The sequence below is a fragment of the Rhipicephalus sanguineus genome, chromosome 1 (assembly GCF_013339695.2).
Source record: "Rhipicephalus sanguineus isolate Rsan-2018 chromosome 1, BIME_Rsan_1.4, whole genome shotgun sequence".
NCBI classification, from domain to species: domain Eukaryota; kingdom Metazoa; phylum Arthropoda; class Arachnida; order Ixodida; family Ixodidae; genus Rhipicephalus; species Rhipicephalus sanguineus.
In genome coordinates this window covers 119338696-119365132 of record NC_051176.1, presented here as the reverse complement: position 1 = coordinate 119365132, position 26437 = coordinate 119338696, and the positions used below count along the sequence as shown (strand labels likewise).

The 26437-nt window shown below is 45.4% G+C and overlaps 2 protein-coding genes across 2 annotated transcripts; both read left to right on the top strand.

The window, feature by feature from the left end:
• Window positions 1–44: 44 nt before the first annotated feature.
• Window positions 45–25038, top strand: LOC119396862 (GTP-binding protein SAR1b). The gene is made up of 7 exons (XM_037664216.2): window positions 45–199; window positions 702–758; window positions 5140–5259; window positions 6146–6211; window positions 11359–11462; window positions 19021–19152; window positions 23894–25038. Exons 2-7 carry the CDS (start codon window positions 716–718, stop codon window positions 24005–24007), a joined length of 579 nt encoding a protein of 192 aa, XP_037520144.1. The 5' UTR covers window positions 45–199; window positions 702–715; the 3' UTR covers window positions 24008–25038.
• Window positions 15097–16857, top strand: LOC125758678 (tigger transposable element-derived protein 4-like). Its single transcript, XM_049416119.1, has one exon. It carries the CDS (start codon window positions 15344–15346, stop codon window positions 16658–16660), a length of 1317 nt encoding a protein of 438 aa, XP_049272076.1. The 5' UTR covers window positions 15097–15343; the 3' UTR covers window positions 16661–16857.
• Window positions 25039–26437: the final 1399 nt, after the last annotated feature.

Here is a 26437-nt window from a genome sequence, read left to right as displayed (position 1 = left end):
ACGATGCGCTAGAATCTGCGCTTTTATTTCAGCCAATCATCGTTTGCCTCATCCGTAGTAAAGCAATTCGGTACCCTCTTTCGCTGCCGTCATCCTTCCAAAAGCCAGTGCGGAAAGAACTGGCGTTGTAAAGTCCCCATCTGATACCGAAGAGGCCACAGTCGTATTTATTTCAACCTCCCCTGCTGAACACAAAAAGGTACCGCAAGTTTCGTTCGTTTTCTACCGTCGTGTGGAGTCTGTTTTCGCTTCGGCAACTTTAAACCACATAGGCTTAGAAAGCTGCTAGCGGTGAACACAGTGGTCTTTTTTATTTTTTTCATCATCTAAGAAAGAAGAGAGGCTAGTGACGCCGCTGAAACGCGTCCTGTTAAATTCCCGGTTAAGGACGTGGTAAAGTTCGACAGTTTATACCTACATGAGTGCTTCCCTGAACCCTGCTAGCATTTTGTATGCTTAAGCGTGTTCCAGCCCTTATTTCCTCAACAGCGAGTGGTGTGAGTGAGACGTCTTTACTAATTCAGTGTTCTTGCTTTCCGTTACGTAACCTTCGGTCGTCATTCTTGCGCAGAATAATCTGCCGGTAAGATGTGTGTTATTTTTACTTTCCTTCCTTGTGCACAAAATCGACCGCGGCTCGCCCAGAATTCTAGAAAGCAGCGGCAGACTGTTGTTTACAGCGGTGTTTTCGTTTCTCTCAGCTCGCCGCCCAAATATGTTCCTCCTCGAATGGCTTGGCGGTGTTCTAGGCTACTTGGGTAAGTTTCTTGTCGACATTTTTTTCAATCTTTCGACTTGGAATTAACCACTGCAATAACCCGTCAGATGTGTTTGACATACCGCGTCATCGAGGTGGGGCCGCGTTGAGTAGTTCGTTCGTCCATCGATCGGAGAATTTGCGAATTGAGCCGCAAATCTCGTGTTTCACGGGATGTAAAGTGGAGTGAAGATCACGCTTCAGCGTGTGCGTCAAGTTCGTGTGCCGTTTTCCTCGTTGCTTTTGCCCTGCTGTCGACAGCGTATGGTGTCTCTGCGGGTACCCAAAATTTACCGCCTAAGCAGTAACTTTCGGGAACGCAGAGCGGGGCGTGTTTTATTTCGAACAGTACTTACCTTTCTGTCTAAACCGGGCTTCGAGCGATTGACCTCATGCAGCGAGATAGGTCGCCCCTCCTCTGAAGCTTATCTTCTGCAGCATGCGGCCACTTTCGCAATCCTTAGGTGACGTTTTCGGTGTACTTGTACCGCCAGCGCTGTTAATAGCATAGTACAATGACTGCTTATTTCCGCAAGCTGCTGACTAATTGCGAACTCCGTGAAGTCTCTGCACCCCGTAGCGATGTTTTCACCTTGCTACTACCAGCGGGATTTCAACTACGATTACGGAGGGCAACAAGCATTTGCACTGAACACTTACACACAAACTGTTCACTGCAGAGGCTCGGTTCTAAAGGACACACAGTACAGTTTCTCATGTGCACTGCACCCATAACAGTTTGGCTCTGGAGGAGGCACCACAATGCATTAGTGTTCATACTCGCTTTCGGCTAATTCCAGGTAAAGCTCGCGGATGAGCTAGGATGAGGCGGACATTAGGCCAGAAAGCCTTACTTAACTTATTAGTGACACACCCCCCCTTGAGCAAAACAACACATGTGAGGAGTTTAATTCTTGTGTTTGTGCTCCCAGGATCTTGCATAAGGCACATTGCTGAGACCTAATCGCATGAATTTTTTTCCACTGCTTCACATGGTACAATATGGGCCAGTTGAGATGCTGGTGTTAGTGTAGACACCAATATTCAGTGTATATGCAAAAGAGGGGATTCACAATTAGCTGAAATATTGTTCAACAGTTCATACCATCACTGCAGGAATGCATAGTGGACCATTTGCATGCAACTCCGCAAACTGTAACTCGTTTTGCAGAATTGCAGTGCAAATGTATCTAGTCTATGGTTAAAAGTTGAACTAATGAGGTTCATTTAAATTTGGGTGTTTTAGCGTCTTAGTTAATAAGCACTGGTGAGCCTTTATATTGTGCCTATTACAGTGGCAATGTGGCCGCATCGTGCTGTTGCTCAGCACAAGGTCATAAGTTTATTTCCCAGCCATGAACACCACAATTTGGCGGGAGTGAAATGCAAAAGTGCTCAAGTGCCTACATATAAGTGTGTGCTGAAGAAACCCAGATAGTCAAGGTTGATCCGGAGCCTTTCACTATGGCATCTGTCCGACTTGAAACCTCATGATTCAATTTGCCTTTGTTCTGTAAGCAATTGTAATGCCACTTGTACAATCTAAGCTTAGCTTTAAAAGACACCAGCTGCTGCTAAGTGTCTGTAAAAGAATCTTTTCTTTATAGCTCTAGGGTTTAAAATGTAGGTGGTGTAGCACCATTGTTGTAGGCATATGTGATTTAGCAGCTGCCGTGTTAAGGACTAAGGACACTATATATGTGTGTAGTTAGATGCACTTTTGTACAACACACTAAGATAGTAGCCACATTGTGGGGTAAGGGGCTGCGTAGGTCTCGTGAGGAAATGAAATGGATAAAATACATTGACCCTTCATAGTTTTATTTTCTTTGCTCAGGGGGTAATCGTACTGGTTTTCAGGGATTCGGTACATGCATTTTTTGGCTGGAAATTTGAATCTTGTTCTGGGGGCTGTAATGCAGTGTTTAGTGATTTTCTGCATTAGTGAGGCTTGATATTTATCGCAATGCACTAGCTTCTGTGAAAAAATAGCCATTAGTTACGCATACTACTGCCATTTTGGGGCTTCTTGCCCTGTTGTGTCAACTGGTGTACATCACAGATAGCTAATATGGCTTAGAGATAGGGTAAACACTGTGTGTAGTCTTGTTCTTTTCTCTTACGTCTGTGTTTGCGTGTGTTGCTTTCTTCCATGATGAAACCAAGTTGGTACATGACCAATGTTTTTAACTTTTCAGTAGCGTAATTCTTGCACTGAAGAGAGCATGAACAGCTAATACATGCAGAGCTAACGATTTGGCAAGAGCAGTGAGGGTGGCGTGCAACAGGGATCCTGTCTATGCACAGCGAAATGTTTTTGATCATGTAGTTCAAAGATTTTGCCATTTTAGCCTGGTCCTTGCACTACTGGAGGAAAACCGAGACTCCAAGAAGTTGAAAACATGTGTTCTTTTTTTCTTGTCTACATGATTATGCGCTGGTGGGTTGCAATCCAAGAAGTTGGTTATGAAATTTTCACAGGTGCACTTGTAACCTTTTTCTGCACTTGTCTTTCACATTAGCACAATAAGCTGTCAACCTTATTATTATTAGTACTAGATTTGGTCTGTAATGTGTGAAAGGCCTGTATAAAAGCTACTTTGGCAGAGTAATCAGTGGCATGAAAAGAGTACATTCTCACTGATTTCCAATGTCCACCCTTCAGCACCTATGCCTGCAGCATTGCCAGGGTTGCACCTGTAGCCCCAGAAAACAAGGCATCTGGTTAATAGCTCTTGTGAAACACATTTGAATTGAATTGAATTTTTATTTCACCACGTAATTGCATTCATGTAGATAAGTGGCAAGGGTGGCAGAATAAAAGCTGCATAACGGCAGCTCGACTGTTCCCACTTGCACGGCACCTATTCGTAACCATAGCCGTTGCTGAAAGACACACTATTACTGGCAGTCAGATTGGTAATTTGTTCTGCGAGAACTAAAGTTGCAACGATGGGACAAAGAAACTGTCCCATTTAGCCGCTTCAGCTGGTTTGCACTATGAGCCCAGTTTTAGTTTCTATATTTCAAGTTTGATGTTACTGCACTTCCACCTATTGTGTGCATGCACATAATACCAGACACAATTGTCACCGCTCATGGTTTAATAATACCATACCACTGTCAATGATCTGATGGTGATTGGCACCTTTCGCGGCAGACAAAAGAAAGGGTGGCTTTAAGGAGCGCTTGTGCATATAAAGACTTTTTCCTAAAAAGATCTTGTTACTGGAACATGACATTCGAAGTTTCATTTTTGATGGAGCCTGAAGTGGTGCACATCACTATTATATAGGTCTCAGTCACTGGCATTCATATACCCGTGTTGTCGCCAGTGACCCCATGCTACGTAACAAGTAGTGGTCAGTAATCGTCCGAAATTAAACTGATATTGTTGCGTCAAATAACTTGAATTTGTCACGCTTTTTGAAATGTGGTCTCTTTTGCTGTGTCGTCCCAGGAAGAATATTTGAATTTACAATAGCTGCTGAACCTGTTCTTAAAACAATTGTACCCTTTGCGACGCTTCGTCACACGGTAGTTGTAAATATTGTATGCCTTCCCTTGCTTTAAAGGGACACTAAAGAGAAAAACAATTTTTCTCATATTAGTGAATTGCTCTTATGCAATACTAAAAGCATAACTCATGCCACAAGAAGACTCCTGGTAAGTGAGAAAATGCATGAAGAGAGAATGCAAATGTCGATGCCACCTGGAAGTTCCGGCACCAACTCGCCATGACGTCATGTTTTGGTGGCGCCTACTAGGACCTACATAGTTCTTACTTGGTAATAGCAAAGTACATTCTCGTCTGAAGGGGCCAGGGACTTCCCGTACGAAGTTTCAAGAAATTTTGTTGACCCAGTGTGGCCAAAGTATGAAAAAACACTTTGAAATCGGTGATGCCACGTTGAAATTTCAACATGAAACCTTGTCCTTCATTTTCCTTTCTATTAATAAACATATGATGGTGAAATTAACGACGACAGTAGTTTCTGAAAGATAATTTATTCATTTAAATTGGTTTATTGTTTCAGTTGAATGTCCGTTTAACGTTGTGTTCTCAATAGCTAGACATCCAGGTCACGAGTGCCGTATACACTATCAAAGTGACATAGCATTCTTGATGGGAAAGTAGCAAGTACACATTTTTCGTAAAAGGTTACTCATGCAAACAAGATGGCGGTTGTGTGAGACTTCTAGTGTGTGCCTGTTTAAGTGCTTCTGGCAGGAATCTCTGGGCTGTAAACAAGAGTGTGTTTGAATTGCTAGAGTACACTGCTGCTTAGGCTTCCTAAGCATAATACACGCATGTTTTACAGTGGGAAAATATACCTGCTGTAAAGTGTTGGCACAGTCTAATAATTTCTTTCTCTTTGCAGGCCTGTGGAAGAAGAGTGGCAAGCTGCTCTTCCTTGGCCTGGACAATGCGGGAAAGACCACATTGCTGCACATGCTCAAAGATGACCGGATGGCCCAGCATGTGCCCACGCTGCACCCAAGTAAATCTCTTGCACGTTTGCTTCCTGCAACAGCCTCTGTGTGGCATACACTTCAGACTGGGGGTGGTGGATCGGTGCTCAAATGAATCCCCCAAGGCCATTGTAGCCTGTTATATGCAAGAGCAGTTCTTGACTCCTCTGACCCTTTCCCTCCCACTCAAATTTTTTGAAAATTTGTATGAAAGAAATTGCCCCTTTTTTCCCAAATTTTTTGTGGGTGGCAATAATTTGCAGACTATCAGCTGTCAGCCCCAGTGCCGAATATGTAACACCTCTGTTTATTTGTATATAAACGTTGCCTTAACTCGGTCGCCTTATCCGCTTAGTCTATCAGCTCTGCGCAGATGCAGCCGTAAGCTGAGACACCAGATACCCAACACCAGAAAGAAAAAAATAACACTAAAATAAAAGAATTGTGTGCATCATGGCACTTTTTAGACAACTCTAATTTTGGTATTCGATTGTAACGCAAGCGTAGACTTCAGGTAGCAAAAATACGGAAAAAAACGCACCTTACATTCCAGTAAATACGGTAATAAATCTTTTTGCTTTCAATGTCTGAGATACGCTGTGGACTGAATCACTTGTGAATATTTCAGGGGCTAATTTTAAAAAAGATGTAGATTTACAGTGGCATCCAGAGCCTCAGTTTACTGAAACTATGCCTTGATAGTTATCTCGGCGCTAAAGCTACTTTTAAGGTGCCTTCTTGGTTGAATAGTGTCACAATAGAAACAAAACACATTTTCCTAGTTGAATTAAGATACGGCTGAATTTAAGTGCTGATTTTACAGGCTCTGATACGACATTGATCAATCAATTTGCTACCTTACTGAAGCAAATATTTTGGGGCTACCTTGTGTTGATTAAGTTGTTTTTTGTGCAGCCTCTGAAGAGCTGTCCATAGGCAACATGCGTTTCACCACTTTTGACTTGGGTGGCCATCACCAAGGTAACCGACCTTACTCTGCTTACATCTAAGCATAGTTTTCTTAATGCAATAGGAAGTGTTAGAATAACAGTACTGTCGGTCAGTTATGGCATTTTAGTAAACTGGCTGCCAGCATATGTCTGCATGCATAGTCTTGGGAATCGCTGGCCACTTAAGCATAAAATGGCATTTTACTGTCAAATAAGATGGAGTTACATTTTCAGTGTTCAATATTTTGGTGCACTTACACTTCAGAAAGAGAGGCAAAAGATAACTTGCCTCATGGGGCCCATTCCTCATTCGGGCAAGTTGCCTTTTGTTTGAACATGGTCATACAGCATCTTGTTTTCTCGCCTTCTTGTTCGGTTCTTTATACCTATGCCCTTTCGTTTTGTTGCTCAACTTGTACTTTTGCATCGTAGCCATCTTTGTGAAACGGGGCAGTACATCAAAAGTTCATTAATTCAATTTTTGAAGGGATGCCCACTAAGTTCGAATGGAAAGAAAATTGGAACTAATGAAAGTGATTAACATACGTCTGTTAATGAGGACTGAGAGCACCTTTCGAACCATCACGTTCTAGCAGCACACGATCATTTTTCTGTTTTTGTTTTTCGAAAAGTGATCGCTCTTTGATCCATCTGGTAGCACACCCAAGTAAATTCCTGAGACAGGCAATCTTAACGGTAGAGCCCAAAAGCACATCGTCCATTCAGTCAGCCCTGCACACACTTTGCGATATGTTAGACTTATTTCTGTTTTTGTTAGGGGTGTGTGAATATTCTAAAGTTTCGAATATTCGTCGAATATTACATTCGAAATATTCGTATTCGATTCGAAAATCGCGTATTCGAAAAGTTTCGAATACTCGATAACTTCGAATATTCGAAAAATTTGAATATGCGATTCGATTGTCATGCATAAAATAACTCGTCTTCCACATTTCTGCTGCGTTCGTATCGCTAAAAACGTTGCAGAGAGGAGCGATAAACATCGTAAGTACACGGAGGCACGATATCTGCCTGTGACGAGCGCCCCAATACGTACGATTTATTGCTGGTGCATCTCCGACGTGCAGCGCTGTTGGCGATCATGTAACCGTACATTTTCAATATTATGCGGCCGTAACGTGCCGCACTACCACTCGTTCACTATGCGGGGCCACTTCTGAAGAAAGACAGTGACCCATGTGACTGGTGGCGGACTGTAGGCACCTTCAGATACCCCAGTCTGGCAAAGCTTTGCCCCATGTCTCTCCCTATACCAGCCACCTCTGTTCCAAGCGAGCGTGCCTTTTCAGTGGCGGGGGCTGGGGGGGGTCTGTGTTAGAAGGGAGCGCCTGCTGCCTGACCATGTGGAGCAACTCACATTTCTTCATGATAACATGTAGTCATTACTTTCATTGTGCCGTGATATTTGCTTGCATTATGATGTGCATTGTGCTAGCCTGGACATTGTGTTCTGGAGATAGCAGTGTGTGTTGTGTTGCCAGTCAGGCTGTTAATGTTTTTTTTTTTTTTTCAAATAGCTACATGTTAAATAAAATATTGTTACTGTGGAGGCATTTTTCCTTTGATATTCGATATTCGATTCGATATTCGAAGGTGGATATTCGTATTCGATTCGTATTCGAAAAATTTGATATTCGCACACCCCTAGTTTTTGTTCAGTTTTCTTGTTCATAATACTCGTGAAAGGAGGGCGCCACTTATTTTCAGTGCACGGCAGCTATGGTAGTCATTCACAAGCAAAGCGACAGCACTTTGACTTCTACCCAAGTGCAAGCATCACTTTCGTAGTATCTCATTTCTATACTGCACCGCTGTCTGCTGCAGTGGATCAGTGGTTACGGTGCTCGGCTTCTGTCCCGAAGTTCTAGAGTTCGATCCCGGCCGCGGCGGTCGAATTTCAGTGGAGGCTAAATGGTACAGGCCCGTGTACTGTGCGTTGTCAGTGCACGTTAAAAAAGCACCATATGGTCGAAATTTCCAGAGTCCTCCAATACGACGTGCCTCATAATCATACCATGGATTCGAACACTTAAAACCCCAGATGTAAAAGAAAAGCACTTTAGAACGTTGCCAAACATTTGAAGAGCATGCAAAGCACATATTGGGCTGTCACAATCAATCGGTGCCTCAGTTTTGTGCAATTTCGTCCAACATGATTATAATCATTTATCAATAAAACTACAATGTTGCAGACAGAGTGTTCATTGCATTTGAACGTCATCAGTGTCAGTATACGAAGCTGTCAGTCAAGCTTGTGTGTTTTCACATGCCATAAGCCATTGGTACACAAGTGAACGTTCCACGTGTGCTGTTGCTCTTAGAAGTGGACAGCGATGTGGTTTGGAGAAGAGCACACGAGTCTTCATAGATCTATGTGCGTGATTGCAATGGCCAGTGGTAACTAAATTTGTAATGATGAGCTGCATTCCTGAACCAGCTCACTGCGATTTTGTGTGCTCATCACGTTGCGCCCCCACATTTCAAGTGTTTGCGGTCTTCCTTCTCCAGAACATCTTGATGTAGGCTCGGCACAAATTGTGCAGTTTCGCAGGTTTCGTGAATTTCATCGCTCACTTGCTTGACTGTTGCGACTAGAGCCACCAGAGAAATGCTTCAGTTGTTGAATGTAGGGCTCAATTCACTAGTACTTACATAAATGGGTGGATTAAAGTTTTCGATGGTTCTTCATCGTTGATCACGGAGATCGTGGACGATGATCAGCGCTGATGAACTGACAAGCTGGCAGCACTGGAGGTTATATGGACAAAGTCGTTTATGAGAACACAAAGTAACACAGAAAACTGAGCTTAGATAGTTTAAAACATGACAAATATAGTCTCTTTCTCTTCTACTTGTTAACAAAGTTACAGCCCAGGCTGTCCTAACTTGCTGTTGCCACTAGCTTCACTGATCTATCAGCGTCCTGATTTCAGTCAGCCCAGGCTAGATTTACATACATGGTGTGGAGCCTCACCAGTCTATCAGCAACACTGATTACAGCCCAGACTGACGTGCCACAATCGCCCGGGTCAATATCTACTGCAACTAAGAAAAAGGGTGGTTTTTATCCCTCCTTTGACCACGGTGGCCATCCAGAGTGTAAATACAGTCGCTGACCGTTTATTCGGACTCGTTCAGAACCGCAGAAAAGTTCGAATAATCGGGAGTCCGAAAAAAAGGATTCACCAGAAAAAAAGCACCTTTATTAGCCCAGCGGCCGGAAAAAACTTGTCAGTGCGTGTCTGTACACATGCACGCATACGCGCAACCAAGTCTGGCTGTATTTCAGCCAATGTTTGGCAACCCCTGTGTGTCGTCAACAGCACTGCAACAGCCTACGCTAAATCCGAATTTGATGGCTGTGGTGTGGGACGTGCGTCATCACGGCACTCACTTAACATGTGCTGGTTTGAGTACCTAACATATGATCTCATCGCCCATTTCAGCTAAAACTCCCAAGCAACTTCCACCTGGTGAATAATCGCCGCTTTTTTCGTCATCGTCAGGGCCTTGTAGTTGCCACGTTTCTTTAGTTCCGACGGCACACATGGAACGTGCAGCGTCAGAGCAATTTCAGCAGATCAGGCCTCGCACACCAAGCAACAAACAAGGGAGCGAGACACAAAGCTAGGCCTAACCACAGAAACATCTAACTACACAAACCCTCCCACGCCAGAAGGAAACGACGTTGGGCTAGTTGATGTTGCAGCACTTCTGTTGTCGTACTCTCTTGTGTCCGAAATTCACTTCACACGCTGCATCAAGCAGACTCCAATCTTGGCTTGGCTTGGCCTGCTGTTTGGCCGTGGTAGCCGTTCAATGGATACTTGACTGGCTAAAGCCAAAAGGCAACCGTTACGTGTAGCCAACAAACCTAGCCTTCGAGATCGGTAATTTCTGCGTGAATTTTTGACACTGGCATGATCTCCAGTTATAGCCAGTGCAACATTTCAGTGCTGGCAACCTAGCAAAAATATTGTAAACATTGCTGACAGCTTGTCATGGCGTCAGCGTCGCACTCGATCAGCCAGCTGGAGTCCGAAAAATTGAACGGCGGATTGTGAGGCGTCCAAATTTTTGGTCGCACGTTTACGTTACTTCAATGGGACAAGTGGCGGTGCCACGAAGGTGTCCGAATAAACGAGCATGTCCAAATTTTCAGCGGTGACTGTACTCTTAGGCCGCAGCCCACCTGGCAGGGCCTAACAGAAAACCAAGATATTACGAAAAACAGCAGCTTTCCTTCTTTCTCATCCACATGTGGTCATGCACGGGTTCAGGGGCCGACGCCACATGGGCGAAATTTATTGCTGACACATTCCACGCTTCAGCGGCATTGTTGGCCAGCAAAAGGGCCGTCGCTCCAACTTGGCACAAAGTAGGGTACTGGGGTTTCGCCTCTGCAGCGTGTTCCCATCGCCAGCAGACGTCATCAAACAGCGCTGCCTGCGCTTCGGACCCATGCAGCATGGTCTGTCTCTTGAACAGAAGTGGCGGCTTTTCGGAGTTCAAACACAAGAACGCCATGGCCATGGCCCAGACAAGGGGGGAGGCGGCGCACTGCCCGCATGGCACCATCGCAGTCGACACGACTGCTCGCAAAGCATTCAAACACAGCGGGAGGTGCATGGCACAGGTCCCCGCTCCGAAAACCGACCCCTCTCGGCATTCCGTGACCTCGCGTTTCGTCCCTTGGTACGAAACTGCTTTCGCCCTGAGCACTCAACACAAAAAGAAAAGCTCAGCGGCTGCCGTTGGCAAGCGAAAGAGACACTGCCCTCACCCCTGAAAACAAAAACACGTCGGCATCCTTAGGGCGCACGGCGATATGTGGCTTTACTGGTGGTGTGACTGGGGTGTTGACTGGGGACACTATTATGATAATTGAAGAATAACAGCTAGCAAGTCACATTGCCACCTCTTGCTTAGTGGAGAAAATGACTACCAGTGAGAGAACCAGTCATGGCATCGCGCAGTTCAAATTATGCATTGTGGACCAGAGTTGCATGCAAATTAATGAGCTCTTTAATACCTGGAGTTCTATCGAACTTGGCTGAACTATGTCACCTAGTTCAAATTTTACAAAAAAAATCGAATCACTGATGTGTGAATTAACAAGCATTTGCTCTAATCAAATCTTTCTTTACCTATGCACAGCTCGTAGAGTGTGGAAAGACTACTTCCCTGCTGTGGATGCCATAGTTTTCCTCATCGATGCCCATGACAGGGAGCGATTCCCGGAGTCCAAAGCAGAGCTGGACGTGAGTTCTTGTTTTCCACCATGTATAGCTTTACAGTATCAGACAGGTACTCAGTATTGTACAGTAAAACCCCGTTAATTCGGACTTCACGGGACCAGAGAGAATGTCCGAATTAACCGAGGGTTCGAATTATTGCGAGTATGATCAAAACACTAGAAAAATGTTTCCGCCACCACCAGACTTTTATTTCTTAAAGAAGTCGGTGATCGCGGTTTGCTTCGCGGAGGCAACGTGCAAGGAAATCACAATTTTGCTAAGTTCCTGAAGGTCCGCGCACACTGTGCCGCAAAGCGGCGGTCTAGCTGACGCAGCCAGGTCATCCAAGCCTTTCTATTAAAGCGGTAGTCGACAGGCAGCTGCTTAATGTTCTTCAAACATCTTGGCTTCGCAGCCTTTCCTATCACCAGCAGCGGCAACTACTCTGTGCCGGTCATGCTCGTAGCCAGAAGAACAGTCACCCGCTCTTTTCTCCGTTTCCCGCCGACGCACGGGTCCCCCTTAAACACGATCGTCTTGTCAGGCGCTGTCTCGTCAGTGTTGAAAATGTTGCACGGCTCGTACGTAGAAAGGAGTGCGAAAAGTCCGGAACGCCAGGCCTGCACAACGCTTCACCGCGCACGTTGCGGAACACCAGGGGTGCTATCGCGGAACGATGCCTTATGCCATATTCTATGCTATTCTTATCATCCACCACTCATGGCTGGCTGATCGCGTTGATACAGTGGCTAGTACGGTCCGATATTCTAGGGACCGTAACTGTAGCGTTGATAACGCGGACAGACCGTCGCCATGTTGCCTGTTGCTGATGACAGTAGCGATGCACTGCCTTTCATTGTGTATGTGCCTCCGAGATGCAAAGCTCGTTTTGAATCTCGGAGGCCATAATCCGATCTCATTACCTCGTTTTAAATCTCGGAGGCCATGATCCGATCTCGAAATTGTTCAGATGCGCCGTCATTTCGGCTGCGAATCCGAATTATATCCGAACCGCGGCCGTGGCGGTATCCGCTGCTGCTTCCCCGTCTCGACCCGACCTCGGTCGGGAGTTCGAATTAACCGAAGCGCGGTCGAATCTGTCCGAATTAATGAGAGTTCTCAGCCATAGAACAATGCACATTTTGGCCGGGACCAGATGCCGCGTCCGAATTAACCGAAATTCCGAATTAACGGGGGTCGAATTAACGAGATTTTACTGTACTGTTTAACAGCCTAAGTAGGCACTGTTAAGTATTGGAAGTTTGTTCTTTAGTTTCATACGTAGTGCCTGCAGTTATTGTGAAGGTTCAGCACTCACTCAATGCTGCTGAAACTTCTGTGCATTACATATTGTCTGGCGAGGTGCTATACATGCCTCGGGCATTACCTGCTCTGCTATTTTTGTGCTGAATGTTACACTTTGCCAATGTTAGGCTGATTGTGTATTGTTGGCAGGTAATCAAATGGCTCAGTACTAGGCTTGTGCGAATATTCGAGCTCTTCGAATATTCGAACAAATATTACAGTATTCGAATTCGCTTCGATTCGAATTTAAATGATTGGAAATTTCGAAGTATTCGAAATGAACGAATAGGTGTATATTAGTCCGCATGTAACCCCCCTGTAAAGGTGGTTTCACTGCAGTGGAGTGCTATGCCGTGAATGCACCTTTCCAGGAAGAATCCGCACTGCCGCGAAGCCCTCTTTTAAGGTTAAATGAACAGATTACCCTCACATCGATTCATCATTTTTTAAGTTTAAGAGCTTGTTATACCAGCTTATATGCTCCAAGTATAGTAAATTTTAAAACGTCGCATATTTTACAGGTTATCACCTGCATTCTACCGAAAGCCAAATCCTGCTACTGTTCAAGGTTGCTTCCACTTCCTTTGAACCAAAAAGAATTACATTTGCACATGCCTTGTTACAATTTTAAAACATTGTGCCGGTTGGTTGGGTCATGACAAATACGGTCATTTTTCTTTATAATATGCGACATATACTACTCGAATTCGATTCGAAATTATTCGACCAAAATCACTATTCGCTTCGAATTCGCCTCGAACCTAAAATTTGCTATTCGCACAAGCCTACTCAGTACATTAAAACGTAGCTAATGTGTACCCATCTTAATCATACTATAACACCTAAAACATAGTACAAATTCCTGACTGAGTCTCCGTAAAAGCCTGTTTTTCGCTGACCACTTCAGCCATATAGTGGCTCATACTATGCCAACTGGATACTGTATACAGTAAAAGCTCGTTAATTCGGATTTCACGGGACCGGAAAAAATGTCCGAATTAACTGAATGCCGAATTAACGAATAAACAGGAAAAACAACATTAAAATCAAGTTGCAGAAGCATACCTTTATTTGCTGAAGTATTTTGTAATGGTCGTCTGCGTTTTCGCGCAGATTCTGGCTGACATTACAATTTTTCTTAACTCTTCCAAACGGCCAACAGCACGCAAACTGTTGCAAGTGCTCAGGCAAACGTCCTCTAATATCAAAAGCGCCTCCGAGACTTCCCGTGAGTTGCGATGAGGTCACGACATCATTAATAATTTCTTGATCGGGCAGGAGACCAGTCGTGGCGACACAATCATCAATCGCGATGTAGTCCTGAAGGGTCATATTTGTGGGAAGGACAGCATCGAAGGTCGGACAGTCATCGTCGGTGGACTCGGCTGATAACTCGTCGATGCCATCGTCAGCTACTGCCGCATGCTCGGGCCTCACATGTAAACACGGTCACAACGGGGAAAAAAAAGAGAACTCCGCAAGAAGAGACGGTGCCGACACAACACAAGGGAAAATGGCGTCGGAGGCGCATTGGAGCGAAAGAAGACGCCGACGTTCGGTGACGCTGCGATCGCCCCCACTAGTTGATGATGATGGCAATGTCGCTTGGGTTTCGGTTTCGCTCCAGTGGTGCCAGCGATGCTTTACCACACTTTTGTGTAGCGGCAGCCGTCAGCATTTGTCCGAATTAAGCGGTGCGGAGCCCAATTCTGACGAATTAACGAAGGTTTGGTCCCATAGATTAACATGCACTTTGGCCGGGACCAATAGAGCCGTCCGAATTATCCGAATTTCCGAATTAACGGGTGTCGAATTAACGAGCTTTTACTGTACTGAGATCACTTTTTGTTGCGTAGAGGTTAACTGTGCACCTCAATTTGCAGTGTTGCTGCAGTCTTCTGCACAGGTTTGAAGTATGAATGTTTTCCTACATCACTGTTGTGGGTCAAGTCTAGCAATAAAGCCAGTCACTGTTTTTGATGAGTTTTTTTAGAAAGGCACAGAAAGAAAACCACAGCATTTCGTCATCATACAGCGTATATAACAGTGAAAGCTTGTTAATACGTACCTGACGAGAACGCGGCATAACTACAGTGGACTCCCATTAAACGAAACTCGGTTAAACGGAAAACCCGCATAAACGAAACTATCTAGGCACATTTGGTTGGTCTCCTATATATTTAATGATAAAAAGTTTCGGCTAATCGGAACATTTTTTTCGCTTACATCGGTTAAATGAAACTAAAACGGGCAAACTCCAAGAACGTCGGAAATGGCCACGGCAGTCTAGCAACCATGAAACAAGAAGCTATTATAGCCTAGCCAAGCCAAAAGCCAATCCAGCGATCGCACATGTTCGCGCGCGTGGAGTAGTGATCAAGGTCTCGTCGTAAACTTGAGATGGAAACAAAAAAACGGCAGCACAATGCACTTTCGCTCGCAACGAAAGTAAGGATCATCCAAGAACTTGACCGCAACAACCTATCGAAGACAGAAATTGCGAAGAGTTCAATATTCCCAAGTCCACGCTGTCGAGGATACTCAAGAACAAAGGGAAGATTGAAGAAGCTGTAAAGCTTGGGAACTTCGCCACGGACAGAATGCGGATGAGAACGACGGCGTACAAAGAAATCGAAGATGTGCTTTTCCTCTGGTTCAAGCGTGCGCGCAGTGCGAACTTCCCGATCAGCGGCCCCATTTTGGAAGAGAAGGCCAAAGAGATTGCTACTCGGGTGGGGATCGAGGACTTCCGGGTGAGCGATGGCTGGCTGAGCCGTTTTAAAAAGCGGCATGGTCTTGTCTTTAAGACAGTTTCTGGAGAAAGTGCGGCTGTAAACAGAGATATCTGTAGCCACTGGCAACAGGGGAGGTTGCAAGAAATTTTGGAAACCTACGAACAACGGGACGTGTTTAACATTGATGAAATGGGGTTGTTCTACAAAGCACTCCCTACTAAGACTCTTGCTTACAAGGGGGAAACCTGTGTGGGAGGAAAGCGAAGCAAAGATCGTATTACGGTGCTAGTAGGTGCCAACATGGACGGTAGCGGAAAGTTGAAGATGGTGGTTGTGGGGAAATCAAAGCACCCCCGCTGCTTCAAAGGTGTGCGCATGCTGCCTGTCACGTACCACGCGAACGGGAAAGCTTGGATGACACAAGCAATCTTCGAGACATGGTTGCGCGAAGAGGATACAAGATTTGCCCAGCAGAACAGGAAGGTTATTTTTATTGTTGATCAATGCCCTGCTCACGGTCAAGTGGATAGACTCAAATCGATCAGCCTAGAGTTCCTGCCACCAAATGCGACCGCAATCATTCAACCGATGGACCAGGGCATATTTCAAAACTTGAAAGTTCTCTACCGCCGCCAAGTCCTCCAGCGAATGCTTCTCTGTGCAGACAACAAAAAAGATTACAACGTGGACTTGCTCTCAGCTCTTCACATTCTAACCAATGCCTGGGAAAGTGTGAAAGTGTCAACTGTGCAAAGGTGCTTCCACCATGCAGGGTTCTCAATACAAGTCCTTCCAGACGAGGAAGACAACATTGCTGAGGCTGAGGAGGCTGATATTCTCTTCAGTCAGGTGACACAGTCTACTTCTTTCACGCGAGAGGACTATGAAACACTTGATGCAAACGTCGCCACATGCCGCGAGGACAGCCTTGAGGAACTCATAGCTGAAGTTCAAGATGAGGACCCGTGCTCAAGTTGTGATGAGATGGTGTGTGATCCCGGGCCCATTTCAGTGCCAGACAGTGCAGCAAGAGATGCTGTCATCCTGTTGCAGCGCTACTTTGAACACGATGGTGGCACAGAGTTCCTGCCAAGCCTTTCAGCAATGCACTCCTACTTTGTGAGAAAGTGCTTGAACAAGGCCAAGCAAACCGTTATCACCTCCTTTTTTCCGAGTCAGTAATATTAGCAACATTTTTCTTTCTAATCAACTATAGTAGTATTGTATACTTCAAAATGTTTTTGTTCAGTCAGCCACAGTTGGTGCTTTTGAAATAGTCATATTTCATTAAATTTGTGGGCTTTGCTTAAATGAAACTTCTCATAAATGGAACAAATTTTCTTGCCCCTTCGAGTTCCGTTTAAGAGGAGTCCACTGTGCGTACTGAATGGTAGTACGCATTAACCAGAAAGTACAAATTTGCATCTCCTGACGTGCTCCTCACCGCCTACACAGAAATACAGTGCCACAGCAGATCTTGCCTCAAGTACCCACCACAATGCCTTTTTTCTTTCTGCAAAAGTGCAGAAAAGATTCTCTCTCTCTTGCACGACCATCCGATAGCGCGTGATGGAGATGCCAAGGAGCATTTTGAAACTATTACAGGGTCCGCGATATGCAGCGGCTGACATAGCGACAGAGTGGACAGTATTGACTTTCCGCAATACATGTGTACGCGTCTGCATCACGATCTGCCGCTACGTGAAAACAGTCTCATGGAAACACAGTACGGCCATGTGGAGCCGATCGTCCCTGGCTAGTTGCGTGCAGCGCATTGCCTACTCTGCTCACGCTGTCACTGTGGGGCCGCTTGCTGTAGCGTACACACGCGTTTGCCGTGTGAGTGTTCTTCGTGCCTACTCCGCTCCAGACTGTGCACAGATGCAGCGTTTAGCTAGTTGGGTTATTGCAGCAACAACAAGTTTTCTGCAAGCAATGTGCACTCTATCTCCACGATGCCATAGTGGTCCTGGTAGCGGACGGTGGTGCGTTTGGGCGGCGGCCTAACAAAAGCGTGCAGTATGGTTGCAACAGTGCTACACTTGCTGTACCGTACGCGCGTGCACTTGGCGTGACATTGTCGATGCAGCGAGGTTTCTCGGCGCCCGTGACTCTCAACTCTGCAACAGTAAGCTACTTTCGTTTCTACAAAGCAGCGCGCACTTAAACGCTGTCCTGCACAACAAGGCGACAGCGGTCGGCGGCCCAGCGCGCTCTGGTTGTCGCCTATCAAAATCGTGCAGTAGGCTTAAAGTAATGTTACGCCACATGCGTGCCCAAGCAGATAGCTGAAGGTGACAGGGTTGCCGACGATACATACTGGCGCCTTCGTTCTTTCCCGATGATTATCCGCACAAGCATCGCCGCAATCGCGTGGAAGTTGGAATCTTTGATCAAATGATCTCTGCGATTCTAGAAAAGCTGGAAGACCTTTTGCGGCGCATTTTGGCATCGGCAAGTTCAGCGGCGCTGTAAACATTTATGGTGCAAAAAGCTACCACAGTACACACATGGTATGCACTAACCGGTAGGCATAGGACAAACCACTACGGCTTAAGCGGTCAGCGAATGCATTAATCTCTGAGACTCAGTCAGGGATTCGTCGCAGCTACGTTTTAACCTTTAGTACATTTTAAACCGGGTACGTATTAACGAGGTTTGACTGTATAAAAGAAATCTGATCACTCGCACGTGGAAATCTGTACAACAGGCTGTAATTCTGTGCCCATGCATTGCAAAGTATAGCAGCAGGAACAGCCGTTGCAATTGCTCCACACGTGATTCATCTTGTTCATTCCTGCAGCTGTTTACTTTGAGCGTGCATGAAATATGCAAAGATTCTTGTGTGATGCCACATGGGTCTATCTACAAAGGTGACTGCAGTGTGGAGAGGGGTGCTGTGGCTTCATTAAAAACTACCTTGCAAAATGCCAGGTACCATGTGGCCATTATCATTGCGTATGATGTTGTGCAGTGCAACCTTCACATAGGCACATTTTCTGCTCCTTCCTGGAAGTTCTTGCAAAGACAAAATTGAGTATCAATTCTGGGTATTGTGTTCTTGTTTTGTGTGGACCTCTTAGTGGCCGGCATTACAAAATAAAATGAAGTAGTGGGTGGGACAAACTGGTAAGTGGCACATGACAGAAAAATTGAGTAAAAAAATCTTGGAAGCAACCTCTTTCGAGTACTATTTGACCAGACTTTCTGGATGCATTCCCTTTACTAGCGAGTTGCAGCTATGCACACACTGCCACTTCCAACTTTATTTTAGTATGCTCCTTTTTTTTTGTTTCATTTGGTGTCTATCATACTTTTTGTCTGGTTTATTCAATCATCACTGTCACATTTGCACTGCTCATGTTTGCCAAAATACTGCAACTGTATGGCCACAGAGCATGACAGACCTTGCTGCAATACCATCTACTCGGCTTTGCTACTATAGCTTGAAAAATAATTCAAGGCCAAATACGTGACATTTAATTAGCTCTTTATTACTAGTGGTGATGTGAGCACATTTTTATTTTTCATATGTTGTGCAGAGCCTGCTGACTGACGAGCAGTTGGCAAACTGCCCAGTGTTGATTTTGGGCAACAAGATTGACAAACCAGGAGCAGCTAGTGAGGATGAACTTCGCACCTACTTCTGTCTTTATTCGCAGACAACTGGGAAGGTAAGTGCACAAAAATTTGACGTTTCAATAAGCTGAGTGTCGGACTGGTTATGCTTTCAGATACTCTGCTTCAGCTCTGTCAGTGTTAATCATTTTATGTAATTATATCGCTGAAGAGTTTCAGCGTCCGAAATTTCATATGCTTTATACATTGACGTCTATGGGGCTTGTGACGGCGCTGTGAAAGCGTCCGAATTTTCAAGCATGTCCGAAAAATCGGCCGTTGACTGTAAATGGATAGCATATTTTTAGAGCAGCAATGTCCATACATTTGAACACCAATACAGTAGAACACCCCGACAACGATCCTCAGTGCTGCTTTTTCTTGGCTGTTACGTTGTTTTCAGCCATTGCTGCAGTAGTTCCCATAGGATTTCTTGCTAAGTTTATTTTAGAGCTGTGCGAATAGCAAAATTTTGGGTGCGAAGCGAATTCGAATAATAAAGATTGAGTGCGAATCGAATCGAATAATTTCGAATAATTTTCGAATACAGTAGAATCTCGATGATACGATCACGGCTAATACGAATTTCGGGATGATACGAATTTTTCTGTGGTCCCGGCCAAGGCCCATTAATTTACAACGTGCTTGAGTACGGTTGTTACGAACTGATTTTTGACCCGCGTCGTTTGATACGAATAAACGCCGCCCCACCCAACGCAACGTTGGCCCCACCGACGGCCGCGGAAGATAGCAGCGTGCACTTACGGCGCTGGAATGCGTGCGGCGCCGCCGGTTTGGCACGTTGCCAGCGCCGCCGGCGAGCAGCGCGCGACAGCCTCCAAAATCTGCGCGTATCGGAGGCCGGAGTGTGCCTTTTGCTTTCTCTTGAAGATTACAGATGGCGCTGGCCACGTTTTTTTTTTTTTTTTTCTTGGTGCGGAGGCAGGCCGGCAGGCGGAGACGCCGGAGAGGTAGAGGCACGGCCCGCGGGAGCTTCTTTCTTCTATGCGTGCCGTCGGACGGAGTGGTTGTCGTTGCTGTGCTCGAGCCCGCGTTCTTGCTTTGTTGTGATTGTGCCTTTTTTGCCGAGTGGCAGCAAGCTATGTCTCTCAAGCGGAAAGCCCTCTCCTTTAAGGAGAAACTGGACATTCTTCGAAAGGTCGATGAGGATCCCAAAAGAAAACGGACGGAGTTGGCTAAGGAGCTAGGCCTCGCAACGTCGACATTAAGCACAATTGTTGGACAGCGGGACTCAATAATGAAGATTGTGCTTTCATTCAACGTCAACGCGAGGCAAGCGAAGACAGCCCAACACGTGAAGCTTGAAGAAGCTCTTCTGACCTGGTTTAAGGAGGTTACTGCAGCTGGTGTGAACATCGATGGCAAAGTGTTGCGTGAGAAAGCCGACGAGATCGCACTTGCTCTGCGCATCGACGGATTTCAGGCCTCAGGTGGGTGGCTGCACCGTTTCAAGACGAGACACGGTCTCGTTTACAAAAGCGTCTGTGGGGAAGCGAAGAAGGCTGACGAGACCGTTGTTAGCGACTGGCTCGCGAAGCTGCAGTCACTCATCTCTGGGTATGAGCCTCGTGATGTTTTTAACGCAGACGAGGCTGGCCTGTTTTTTAACCTTCAGCCTGAGAAGAGCCTTTGCTTAAAAGGCGAAGCGTGCCAAGGAGGCAAGAAAAGCAAAGAGCGAATAACGGTGCTTTTGTGCTGTAACGCCGACGGGTCGGAGAAACTTAAGCTGACGGTAATTGGCAAATCCCAAAAGCCTCGGTGTTTCAAGCGCGAGAGCCATTTGCCGTGCGTCTATCGCGCAAACAAAAAGGCGTGGATGACGGCGGCCCTGTTCGAAGAATTTCTGTCGCTCCTTGACAGAAGGATGGCCTGCAAGAATCGGAAGATTGTTTTGATTCTTGACCAGTGCGCCGCCCACCCGAGGCAAGTAACGCTTCAAAACGTCAAACTGATCTTTTTGCCCACGAACACGACGACGCACCTGCAACCGCTTGACGCTGGAATAATAAAAAACCTCAAGCATCATTTCAAGGGCCTTCTTGTGCGCCGCCTACTTGCCAATATTGACAGAAAACACGAAGGCGACCTGCGGATAAGCCTCCTGGACGCCATCCATTTTATCGCTATGGCTTGGGATCGAGTAACGCCGACTACCATAGCAAACTGCTTTGCGAAATGCGGCTTCTTCAGGAGTTCCGAAGAGGTGCCCTCAGAGCAGGAAGAGCCAATTGAGGGTTGGGAACTGCTTGATGCTGGGTGTACAGCTGAAGACTTCTGCACGGCGGATGACAACCTCGCCACTTGTGGTGCGCGCACGGTGGAGGATATTGTTGAGGAGGCCACATGCGAGGTTGCCGATTCCAGCGATGATGGCGACAACATAGACGAGGGCGATGGTGAAGGACTACCACCGGCGGCTGAAACGCTGCACGCGCTCGACGTCCTGAGGCGTGCTATGGCCGCTGATGAAATCAGCGACGACACGTGCACGCGTTTTTACGGATTTCAAAGAAGTCTGCTGAGTGACTTCGCGAAAAAAAAGAAGCAGAAAGACATTAGAGATTTTTTCTGCAAGAAATAAATGTTTTTTTATGTGTTCCTAAAAATGAGTTTGCCTCTGACTGTTAATTTAGCTAGTTTTACATGTGTTTCGGTGATACGAATTTCGGCTAATACGAATATTTTTCGTGACCCTGCGGGATTCGTATCATCGAGATTCTACTGTATTTCTCAAACATTTTTCGAATAATTCGAAGTGAAATTACAGAAAAAGTTACACAGGATTCCTAAGCATGTTCTTATGAGATAGCAACATGACAGGTGTTTCTTTTTGCTAGGTTGATGAAGCACTGCCGGGGTGGTGTTTCATAGTTGTCTTATCAAGAGTGAGGCAATGTAGAGGCCGAATTGTATTTATGTACATAATTTGGTGCAACCAAAGTGTTGCCGACAACACTGTACACGTGATAGGCAGAGATGCCATTTCCTCAGCCTCTCCTCCTCTTTCAACTTCTGTGGAAGGCCAACTGATGTGGCGGACAAGGGTGTGCTCCCTTCAAGTCCGGAGTTCCAAATCTGCCTCGTAGACGTCGATATATAAGAACATCTGAAATTTTGGATGCTAAAAAGCTTCGGCATCCGATTTTTCATACTTCCTGCCCAAATTTCAGCTCCAAAACAGCATTAATTGAGTCCCCAACTCTGCCACATCTTTCATCTCCATATTGGAACCAGCGTTTTCTTGAGTTAATACTTGCGACCGTAGCGGAGCTTGAAAGGCAGCTTTGCCGCAATACGGGGGTGTGATGAGGTGAAGCATATTGAAAATCTAGGGACTACTTCCAAACGGACGTTCACTGTCTCTTGGCTAAGTTCGACCGTAACGGACCTTGAAAGGCAGCTTTGCCGCAATACGGGGGTGTGAGGAGGTGAAGTATATTGAAAATCTAGGGACCACTTCCAATCAGACGTTGACTGTCTCTTGCCTAAGTTCGACCGTAACGGAGCTTGAAAGGCAGCTTTGCCGCAATACGAGAGTGTAATGAGGTGAAGCATATTAAAAATCTGAAAGGGGTCACTTTCAACCGGACGTTGACTGCATTTGTCTTTGGGAAGTTCGAATAGTAAAATTTCAGTGCGAATCGAATCGAATAGCAAACACTATTAGAAAAATATTCGAAATTTCGAATATTCGCACACCCCTAGTTTATTTCTTTCACGCCTACAACTCCTGGTGCTAACAGAATCGCATACGATTTCATTTCTGTCAATAATGCCTGTTCTCATCTCCATGGTTTTGTCTGTAGAGATTGTGGCTGACTAGTAGATGACACCAGTGACAGTCTAGGAGGAGGTGGAGCAAGGGCCAATCGCTTTTGGAGATGTTTTCACTTGTGAGGCGTTCAGCCGTCCACGAGCCATGGTCCAGCATTGTGCCAACCATGCTACGCTATTGCTCATACAGACATGTGCAACGATAATCTTGCGAAGATGTTGCCAAAAGTGACTGCTTGCCAGTTGTGGGAGCAAATGCCCTCACTGACTGCAGAGGCACTAGATTTATTCAAATATGACACTGTAGGTGCTAAAAAACTGATTAGGCATGAGCATAAGTTGGCAAAAAAGTGGAGCTCACTCACTCACTCAAGAATTATATACTCTTGTGCTTAGAGCTCACTCGGACTTGTCAAAATTTTCTTAAACCGACTCACTTGGACTCAAGCTCGGCAAAATGTTACTCCCCCAGACTCAGACTTACGGCTCTATCAGAGTCCGATTGAGTAGACTTATGAACAAGTTTGCCGACCTATGGGTGTGAGTGTGACCTCATGTGACCTCCCTCACTGTCGCACTGGGAATCTGCTAGTGCAGACATCACATGATGTGTCATAGCTACTGATTTTCCGTTTTCATTATTTTGTAGCTGACAAAACAAAAACTGTTCTTACTATGAATGACGAATTCGTTATTGCAGGAGGCTGATCTTTCAATGTAGCCTCCTTTCTTTAGTAGTATAACCATAATGTGAATAAATAGTACATTCTCATGCACATTATAGTATTGTTAATATTGTTCTGAAAGCTTATGTACCCCCCCCCCCCAAAAAAAAAAAAAACACATTGCAAGTGCTTGTAGACTTTGAAGTTTCCCTAATGTTGCACTAATTGAATTTACACATTTATGTTGCACAGCAAGAGTTCCATTGCTGACAATGGATTGGATCTCTGCGGGGAGAAAGCAAGTTTTTCATTGCTTGTTTTCTTGCATGACGTGCAGGGCAAGGTCCCAAGGTCAGAAATGACGGCGCGCCCACTGGAGATGTTTATGTGCAGTGTTCTCAAGAGGCAGGGCTATGGCGAAGGGTTCCGCTGGCTGGCCCAGTACATCTAGGCATCGCAAGCCCAAATGGAGAATGAACGAGGAAAAAAAAAAATGTGTTGGTGGCACCTTGTGACTGAAAGAGTGTGTGGTGGACAACTGCTGTTGGAAGTACACTTCCCCTCCTTCTCCTCACCTGCGACCTTAGCCTCCTGGCACATGTTGACCTCACCATACCCTCCCACAAGATGAAAAGTGGTGGGATTTCTAGGAAACTTTTTTTTTATATATAGGCTTCATTCCAAACCTTAGCTTCAGTCCAAACACACTTACATACGTCCTGTATAAAGAATGCTGTACAGTATGAGGGAGAGACTTGAGGCAGGGTGATCTTGCCAAGGATTTTTTTTTATTTGGTATGCTTAAGAAGGGAGAGGTAGGGATAATGTGGTACGTTTTGAGCGTTGTTGCAAGACAAAGTGGGTGACGGGTTCCTGTGAGCAAAAATTTAGGTCAGATGCTGACACGACACTTTTCATGTGCTAATAATTTGTTAAAAATGCCTTTCCTGTCGCAAGAACCTGCCCCTTGGGACTTGAGTAAATATGTAGGTTTTCATATGACCGCAGTGTTGACAGTAACATTTTAACCACATTTTAAATGGAATGGTATGCTGCTTTGGAGAAGAGTCCCTGTGATGCTATGTAATTCTCCAGTGGCTTTTCCGAAAGTTGCTTTGCCATTAAAACAAAAATCGTGCAGGTTTTTCGGGTGCAACTTTAGAGGTCTCAAGATTTTTTTTTGTTCTTACCGAGTCCTCTCAAGCATGGTGGCCAAAGGTTTATACAAAATGCATTAGAGATTTAAAGTTGCTTGTCAGCGTCGCGGTCCCACTAAGAGCTCAGAGTTCTAGAGGTGAAACACGCTGAAGCAATTGTATTGCCGTAAACATTTTACAAAGTTCTGCTCACTGATTTTTTTTTTTTCTGTTGAAGTGCTTACCTTCCCCCATTTTTTTAAGGACTGTCTACTGTGTACATAATTGCAGTCCCAAAAATGTTAAAGCTGGACTTGCTAGATAAAGAAAACCATTGCCAATGCTACATTTTGTCTGTCTTGTTATTCGCTGGTTGTCAAATTTTGAAGCGGAACGCACACAACGCACACCCATCCAATCCGCCACGGTAGCTTAATGGTTGGGCGTTTCACTGCTAACACGAGGGCACAGGTTCGATCACCGGGCATGGCAGCTACATTTCGGTGGGGACCTAATGCAAGAACATCAGTGTACAGGTTAAGTAAGGTGCACGTTAAAAACCCCACGCAGTCCGATTTAATCCAAAATCCCCCACTGTGGCATGACTCATCCAATTGCGGTTTTGGCACAACTCCAGAATTTACCCACAAATGGGCTATCGCATTGCAGTGCAAAGCTTGATGTCGCAAGTTTGATAATGCAGAAGCTGGGTTTTGATGGGACCAAAACGTAAATACATTTGTGTATTTACATTTAGGTGTACATTAAAAAACCCAACAGTCAAAATTAAACCAGTCCCTTGCTGTGGCATACCTCATACTTGGATTGCAATCGCAACACTTTAGCTAAAATTCCCAAATTAGTAATAGTCTCTCGTGCAGGCTGCCCCTGTTAAACGGGTCTGCGTGCATTATACTTTCGTACCGTAGGCTTGTGGCAGTTTTTCAGGGCCAATTGCAAAGTGGAGCTCTGCAAGATGACGGGCTGAATGGAAAGAAACACAGCTTCCACTCGTAGTCTGGGTGGCGGCCTGGAGGTCTTCCACAATGCAAAACCACTGCTCATGCCAGCTGCAAGTCATGGCTTGTGCATCCTGATCATTTCTGATGATGATAATGGTGGGCCATAGCCAGCACCCCCACAGTACATACAAGGCCATTCCTCACATTTAGTCTGATCTGCCGATGTCATTGTTGAAACAAATTTTACTCTTAACAGACCTGGCTGTAGTTATGGACTAATGGCTATAGTGGACAATTATTGGCCACTGTTGTCCAGATGCTGTAAATACATTATACCTCGCTGTTGTGTGTTTGTGGTCTGTGAGCAACTACATTTGTCCATCTGTCTATGCAATTTTTCCTAAAGAATGGGCATATTTACGAGCCGTGGTAACCTGGTGGCTATGGTGTGCTGGTAAGCTCGAGTATGTGGGTTTGATTCCCGGCCACAGCAGTCTCATGTCGATGGAGTCTACGTTAAAAAAAAAATGTATTCTTAGATTTAGCTGCATATAAAAGAAACACAGGCAGTCAAAATTAATCCAGGGCTCTGCAGCATGCCTCATAATCATGCGCTTTTGGCACTTGTAACTCCTGGAGTTTGTATTTTTTTTTGTTCGCATTAACAAAGTTTCCACAGAAACTTGCCTCGTGGAACACCGTGCTAGCTGAAAGACTTACTTGGTCATCCGTGCAGGTGACCTGTTCCAAGCCAACCAGATATTTCTTCCACATTCTTAGTGC

Coding starts and splice junctions, on each gene's coding strand:
- LOC125758678 (XM_049416119.1), top strand. CDS start 15,344: ATGCGGATGAGAACGACGGCGTACAAAGAAATCGAAGATGTGCTTTTC.
- LOC119396862 (XM_037664216.2), top strand. CDS start 716: ATGTTCCTCCTCGAATGGCTTGGCGGTGTTCTAGGCTACTTGG. Junction 759..5,139: donor CGGTGTTCTAGGCTACTTGG/GTAAGTTTCTTG, acceptor TTCTCTTTGCAG/GCCTGTGGAAGAAGAGTGGC. Junction 5,260..6,145: donor TGTGCCCACGCTGCACCCAA/GTAAATCTCTTG, acceptor TTTTTTGTGCAG/CCTCTGAAGAGCTGTCCATA.